Raw genomic sequence first — 8114 nt, 5'->3', positions numbered from 1 at the left:
ACTTCAACATACCTACCCAACTTATGACGACACAGGAGTCCAATACCTATCATATCCTTGCAAACACAAACCGTATTCTCGTCATCATAAGTTTTATATAACTTCAATTGTTTCATCATGCAATTTATTGCCCATCTTGAAACTTTATGAACAACTCCCCTTAGAAGCAATTTTTCCTTAATATGTTCCATCGGGAATTGGTGTACACTAAATTGCATACATTTCCTAATCTTTACGAGATCACGATTGGTGAATTCATGGATTGCTTCTTGGATCGACACAACTCCATTTTGACTACCAATTAGTATTTTCTTTAGTCGACCATGAGACCCCTCCGCAATGCTTGTCGCCTCGTTCTTGAAGTTACGATATTCATATGTCCATGCAAACACAAACCTCTCCTTAATCGTTAACCATTGTTTTTTACAATACTCAACCGGTTTTGGGTAGTCCTTGCCGTATTCATCCTCAAATTTCTTCAAGTTACATTCGTAAATTTCCTCGGTCATCGACCAAACGATTTTGTCCCATGCTTTCATGAACATTTTCCAAATAATTCCATCCTCCTTCCACTTTTCTTCAAATAACCTATCCTCTTCCTTACGTTCTTCCACGGTTAATTTACTAATGCGCTCATCCTCTTCCTTTGACCTCTTGGTACCCTTACTTGGTCTTTTAGCTTGGAAATGATGATGGCAATTGGTTTTGAGATTGCATTGAATGTGCCACGTACATTGCAAGTTTTGGGCTTCCGGAAACACTACCGCTATTGCATGCATTAAGGCTTGATCGTTATCCGTTACAATAACCCTTGGAAAATTATCACCGTTATAAATGGACCTCAACGTCTTCAACATCCAAATGAAACTCACATTGTTCTCATGATCCATTAAACCCCATGCAATCGTAAACGTGTTTTTTTCCGAAGTATGGCAAGCAATGTTCAACAACGGCATGTTATACTTGTTTGTCTTATAAGTAGCATCTATCAACAAAATTTGATGAAAGCATTGAGCCAATTGGATCATTTCGGGATGTGCCAAGAAAATACGAACCACTATACCATCATTTTCTTCCCTTCTCAAGGTGTAGCCGTGTAACTCCGCTAACCACTCCGATTGTTGCATGACCGTTCTACCATCCCATCCAGTCCTTTTGATCTTAGCTAGGGCCGACTTAATTGTAGACAAAGAAGACAAGTTGTCGGGGTCGTCCGACTTTATTTTACTTAAGATCGCACTCGCTTTTTGGATCCGCATAGACCTCACCGTCTGCATTTGATGTGGTTTTAACTTGGCAACCATTACATGTCCAATTAAATCCAACGGATCATCATGGTTGTGACAACCGTTATCAACTTTATACATTTTATACTCTTTACCTTTAATACCATCGGGCTTATAGAAGACAATCTTAAATGGGCATCCTATCTTCTTGGTATTGCTTCGGTATTTCCTATTCGTCTTCCGTACGTACTTACTATTCTTTCCCTCGTGACTCTTTCGCGTCCCACCTCGCTCACAAATCATTTCAAATCGAGTGTCACTAACATGATTATTTTGAACTACCACGCACATGTTATCTTTTGCCTTGTTCATAAGCCATTCCTTTGCCTCCTTCTTACTTCCAAATGTCTAAATGTGCATAAAACAAAACAAATCTAATAAGCATAACCATTTAACATATAGATTTTAAAAAAAAAGAAAAGTAGTAATGAGTATACCAAATCGTTTTCATAGTATAGGAAAGTGTCGGGCCTCAAATAGAAATCATCAACAAACTCTTCAACGGCCTGCATATGAAAGCAACAAATTATTATACAATAATCGGAGGTTATTAAATAAGTCAAACTGCCGAATATACTATATTCGGAATCCTATTGGTTACCCAAAACACCCGATTTATGCAAATGAATGTACACAGTTTACTGAGTGCAAAAAATGATATAATCGGAATCTAAAAATATAGTAAAACAGCCGAATATAAATAACCGGGAGATAACTTTAATCGATAAACATCCGATTTTCAAGTTTTCGGAAATTTTATTTTGAGGCCACTGTTATATTCGGCAGTCAAATAATGTTAAACTATTACCGATTGTAAAGGATAAGAATACTGAGTTTTGAAATTTTTTGAGGAATTCGTTTTTGGGGCCATTCGGAGGTAAATAACTCTACATAACTACCGAATGTAGATTTTTTTGGAAAACCAGTTTGGTTTTCTTTCTCATATTCGGCAGTAAACTACTATCTTGGAACTACCGAATATACATATTTGGTACTCAGTGTGTTATATTCGTAAGTTTATTCGAGAAATTATCTACCGAATCTGGGTAGTTCATGGCATTCAATGCATGCAATAATCGGTTTTTATTGTTTACAAAAGCACACAAACGCATGCAAATAGAGTATTTGAGTTTCTTAACACAATACCTGTGTTTTACATGCATCGTTAGCTTCAATATCAGGCGATTCTCCATTTTCTTCCATGAAAGGGTCGTCTAGGTTTTCCTCTCCACAAAAGTTTGGATCATTCAACATATACCCCAAATCGTCTTCGCCATGATTCTCACCTTCTTCTTCATATCCATCCATTTTTGTAGTGATAAAATGGGTTTTCCCTTTTTTCCTTCACCTTCTTCTCTATAACTCTAACAACTCAAAAATGAAAAAGAAATGGAAAAAATGAAACAGAAATCATTCTAATACTGCACCGACTACAATCGGAAGTCTGGGTAAATTTTGTCTTCCGATTAAAATCGGAGGATAAAAATGTTATCATATCCTCCGAATATATAAGGATAATTTTACCATTACGAATTACGCGAGATAAGGGCCTGCCCCCAAATCCTTTTGAGTGGCCCCTGAAAACGCGAGGCTACTTATCTCTTTCAAAAAAACAAAAACAAAAGCTTCTACTCATACTGCTTCACAGTTCACACTCACTGAGTTTTCACTGACTCTCTCTCTCTCTCTCTCTCTCTAGAACCAGAGAACGAAAATGAGAGTTTCGTTTTCATTTCCAGTTCTTCGTCTTCTTCTTCTCCTTCTCCTTCTTTACTTTGTTAATATCTCCATTGTAAATGGGAAACAACGTGTGATACCAGAATACAAAGCATTATTAACACTCAAAGCTTCCATTACAGAAGATCCAGAAGGTTCATTAAAATCATGGGATATATCAACATCTCATTGTACCTGGAAAGGTGTATCATGTGATTTACATCGTAAAGTTATTTCATTGGATTTATCAAACTTAAACATTTCAGGTATATTATCACCAGAAATCGGAAACCTCAAAAACCTCATCAATCTTACCCTCGCTTCAAATTCCTTTTCCGGTCCTGTTCCTGTTGAAATCTCTCAGATTACTGGTTTAAAGAGTTTGAATCTTTCTAATAATATATTCAATGGAAGTTTCCCTACAGAGCTATCAAGTTTGAGGGAGTTGGAAGTTTTAGATTTTTATAATAATAATATGTCTGGGATATTGCCTGTGGAGGTTACTGAAATGAAGAATCTCAAACATCTTCATCTTGGTGGCAATTTCTTTGAAGACAAAATTCCACCTGAGTATGGTAGTTGGGAATTTATTGAGTATTTGGCTGTTTCTGGTAATGAACTCGAAGGTGGGATTCCTAAAGAAATCGGTAACCTATCAAACCTTCGAGAACTTTATCTCGGTTACTTCAATAGTTATGAAGGTGGGATTCCGGTGGAGATTGGTAATTTGACGAAGTTGGTTAGATTGGACTTGGCAAACTGTGGTTTATCAGGTGAGATCCCTAAAGAGTTAGGGAAGTTGCAGAATCTTGATACATTGTTTCTTCAAGTTAATGCTTTATCAGGTGAGATAACTGCCGAGCTAGGACAACTTAAGAGTTTACAATCAATGGATATGTCAAATAATATGCTTACTGGTAGAATTCCTGTTGAGTTATCCCAGCTTAAGAATTTGACATTGTTAAATCTTTTTCGAAACAAATTATATGGTTCTATTCCTGAGTTTATTGCTGAGTTGCCTGAACTAGAAGTATTGCAGCTTTGGGAGAATAACTTTACAGGTAGTATTCCTCCAAATCTTGGAAGAAATGGTAATCTACAACTTCTTGATTTATCCTCCAATAAATTAACTGGTACTCTTCCAGTGGATCTTTGTTCTGGTAATAAGCTTCAGACTTTAATTGCTTTAGGGAATTTCTTATTGGGGCCAATACCTGAATCGATTGGGAAATGCGAGTCTCTGAGTCGAATTCGTATGGGTGATAATTTTCTTAATGGTTCCATTCCGAAAGGGCTCTTCAGTTTGCCTAAATTAGCTCAAGTGGAGCTTCAAGATAATTTATTAGTTGGTGGTTTTCCTGATATTCATTCAGTGTCTGATAATCTCGGGCAAATTAGTTTATCTAATAATCGGCTTATCGGTTCACTTCCTCCTTCAATTGGAAAATTTTCTGGTGTTCAAAAATTGCTACTTGATGGGAATTACTTCACTGGAAGCATTCCTGGTGATGTTGGGAAGTTGCAGCAGTTATCAAAGATTGATTTTAGTAATAATCGGTTTTCTGGTCCGATCGCTCCTGAAATCAGTAAATGTAAGCTGCTAACGTTTGTTGATCTTAGCCGGAACCAGCTATCAGGTGAGATTCCAATGGAGATTACCAGTATGAGAATCTTGAACTACTTAAATTTATCTAGAAATCATCTTGTTGGTAGTATTCCTTCATCAATTTCAACAATGCAGAGTTTAACTTCCATCGATTTTTCATATAACAATTTGTCTGGTTTAGTTCCTGGAACTGGTCAATTTAGCTACTTCAATTCAACATCATTTGTCGGAAATCCCGAACTATGTGGTCCATATTTGGGACCTTGTAAGTTTGGAGTTACTAATAGTATGCAGCATCCACATGTTGAAGGACCATTCACTGCGTCATTGAAGCTTCTTCTTGTGATCGGTTTACTTATCTGTTCCATTTTATTTGCTATTGCTGCAATCTTTAAAGCTCGAGCTATTAAGAAAGCAAATGACTCTCGTTCTTGGAAGCTAACCGCGTTTCAGAGGTTGGAATTTACGAGTGATGATGTTCTGGATTCTTTGAAGGAAGAAAACATTATTGGTAAGGGAGGAGCTGGAGTTGTTTACAAAGGTGTGATGCCCAATGGTGATAATGTTGCTGTGAAAAGACTACCTGGAATGAGTAGAGGGTCCTCTCATGATCACGGGTTTAATGCTGAGATACAAACGTTGGGTAGGATTCGACATCGTCACATTGTGAGACTACTTGGGTTTTGTTCGAATCATGAAACAAACCTTCTAGTGTACGAGTACATGCCAAATGGGAGTTTGGGAGAGGTTCTCCATGGAAAGAAGGGAGGTCATTTGCACTGGGACACACGGTACAAGATCGCAGTTGAGGCAGCTAAGGGTCTGTGTTACCTCCATCATGATTGTTCACCAATGATCCTTCATCGTGATGTGAAATCAAACAACATCCTTCTTGACTCCATTTTTGAAGCTCATGTTGCAGACTTCGGTCTTGCTAAGTTTATGCAGGATTCGGGTACTTCCGAGTGCATGTCCGCAATTGCTGGTTCTTATGGATATATTGCTCCAGGTATGATTCTTGTTATAGATTTTGGTTTTATCGAATAACTTTGTGTTTCAATTCAAATATTGGGTATCTCTCTGGTTTGTCTGACTACATAACTATACAGTTATTAATATCATTATGTCATGATTAACTTAGCTCAGTTTGAATGCGAATAAGCGAGTCATCACATTCAATTTGCTCATTGTACATATGCTTAATGTATAATTAAGCTAAACCTTTGTTTGCAGAATATGCATACACACTGAAAGTTGACGAAAAGAGTGATGTATACAGCTTTGGTGTAGTTCTTTTAGAACTAGTAAGTGGTAGAAAACCAGTTGGTGAATTTGGTGACGGAGTTGACATAGTACAATGGGTACGTAAAATGACAGATTCAAACAAGGAATCAGTACTAAAGATAATAGATCCAAGACTCTCATCAGTTCCACTCCATGAGGTAATGCATGTTTTTTACGTCGCAATGCTTTGTGTTGAAGAACAAAGTGTCGAACGTCCCACAATGAGAGAAGTCGTTCAGATATTAACGGAGCTTCCAAGTTCACCCAACTCAACAAATCCCAGCGACGATTCTAACTCACAGCCTCCATCTTCCACCCTTGAAGCCGCCACAACAACTGATGTGCAACCACATCAATCACCACCACCTCAGTCACCTCCACCAGATCTACTTAGCATATGAAATGCCGTGTAGTTTCCTCCATTCTTAATCTGTTGTTTTAGGAAGGTTTCTTTACAAAGTTGTTTTATGTATCTGTCTTAATGGGGTTAATAGTGGTGGGTGATATTAGATAATTCGTAGTAGTTTAAAGTATTTCTTGTACAGTGGTAGAAAGATAATGTTAGAAGGGGGTGTAGGGTTTACTTCATGCATTTTGCTTTCTTCATCATGTTCTGTTCTGTTCTGTTCATCATCTATTGTTATTAATATTAGCTACTAGTCAACTACTACTACTACTTCTAGTTTGTTTTAGAGCTCTGCAGAAACTCTGGAGCTTAACTATTCACAGTGTAAACATCAATGAAGTCAGTGTTGGTTATGACTTATTATGATACAAGTTGTAGAGTTTTCAAGTACCGAGAAGCCTAGGGGTTTGATTTTCAGGGTGAGAGGGGGAAACTTCTAAATTCAGAAATCTATCCTTGAAATTAATTGATGATTGAAACTTCAGTCTTAATGAAGCATGCTTTAAATGAACCTAATAAGCATAACTCCCGGATATTAAGCAAAACTTTAATTTCAAATGCCCAAGTACCTATCTTTACATTTTCCTAAATTTACACTTGGTTTACACTATTGTTTCTCATGTGACAAATCTTATGATTGATTCTGTGAGCAATTGATGTTTTGGACATAATGATATGCCACTGCACCAAAATGTTGTGCGAATAATGCGTTGATATAATTACTGGCGAACTGGCCAATACAGATCCCTTGGTATCACATAGATAAAAGAGAGATTTTATCATCGAGGTGGCCGACGTGATTTAATCCATAATGAAATGGGGTAATGAATAATGCGAGATAAAGTGATGGACCAAAGCCGAACTTTTATTATTTATTTCTTGCCCCCTTTGTCTTAAACACTAGGGGACAGAGATATATGAGAGTGTCTATACTCTCATTTTAAAATGAAATGAATCCATCCGATCCGACGACTAGAAATGGCCACCTGAATTCAGTCCAGAAATTCTTCTTTCCGTTCTCTTTTTAATAGCAAGGACCTTAACTTGTTCCATTGTTACAAGTACACCCATAAAACATTAGGAACAATATCCTCATTTTGGTTACATTTTCGATCTTTAGACTTTTGAGCTTAATTTAAACTATTTTAGTTCCAGTTCCTCCACAATTAAGTACACTGTCATAATTTTTCCTTAATTCCTGCCAGTCGTGTCCATTAGATATCCCATACTTAAACAAAGAAAAAGTGGTAACAATGCAGCAGTACCATTTGAAGGGGGAGTTGTACCAGAACTAGGTTGCCAAACAGTGATGCTACTTTTTGAAAGGTGAGTAGTTTCTTAAGGCATAAACCATAGGTGATAGAGATACATGTTTTAAACGCTGTAATCTCTTGTCAGAACCTAAGTATGATGAGAAAATAATCCTGGCGGAAACGTAAGTTGTTACACGGGGATACCAAAGGTATTTTTTGGTATTCAAATTTTAGATGTTCTGGCATAAGAACACTTGTAGCGATTACTCTATTTCTTTATCTATTATGAAGATTGATTTTCTTATAAAATGTATGGTAATTTTTTTCACAGTTATGTAGATGTGTATCTCTATCTTCAAATTAAAAACTGCGGCTGGCACTAACGTACATGGTAGGGGAAGTGGTCGAGCTCCCACATGCTATAGTATGTCTGTCAAGGATGGAACGCGAAGTTCCCACTGTATTGCAGTGGATGTACAAGTTATCAATGCTTCCCTCCTGTAGCGGGCATATGCATACAATCGATCTTTAATACTCTACCAATCCCTTTGACGCTTATTAAT

At 37.2% G+C, this 8114-nt stretch overlaps 1 protein-coding gene across 1 annotated transcript; it reads left to right on the top strand.

Moving 5' to 3' along the window:
* The first annotated feature begins 2939 nt into the window (after positions 1 to 2939).
* On the top strand, positions 2940 to 6654 carry LOC113331946 (leucine-rich repeat receptor-like serine/threonine-protein kinase BAM1). The gene is made up of 2 exons (XM_026578579.1): positions 2940 to 5617; positions 5842 to 6654. Exons 1-2 carry the CDS (start codon positions 3001 to 3003, stop codon positions 6291 to 6293), a joined length of 3069 nt encoding a protein of 1022 aa, XP_026434364.1. The 5' UTR covers positions 2940 to 3000; the 3' UTR covers positions 6294 to 6654.
* The last annotated feature ends 1460 nt before the right edge of the window (positions 6655 to 8114 follow it).

The sequence above is a fragment of the Papaver somniferum genome, unplaced genomic scaffold (genome assembly GCF_003573695.1).
Source record: "Papaver somniferum cultivar HN1 unplaced genomic scaffold, ASM357369v1 unplaced-scaffold_128, whole genome shotgun sequence".
NCBI lineage: Eukaryota > Viridiplantae > Streptophyta > Magnoliopsida > Ranunculales > Papaveraceae > Papaver > Papaver somniferum.
The sequence above is the reverse complement of the archived record's forward strand: the minus strand, read 5'-3'. Positions and strand labels throughout refer to the sequence as shown.

Coding starts and splice junctions, on each gene's coding strand:
- LOC113331946 (XM_026578579.1), top strand. CDS start 3,001: ATGAGAGTTTCGTTTTCATTTCCAGTTCTTCGTCTTCTTCTTCTCCTT. Junction 5,618..5,841: donor TTATGGATATATTGCTCCAG/GTATGATTCTTG, acceptor CTTTGTTTGCAG/AATATGCATACACACTGAAA.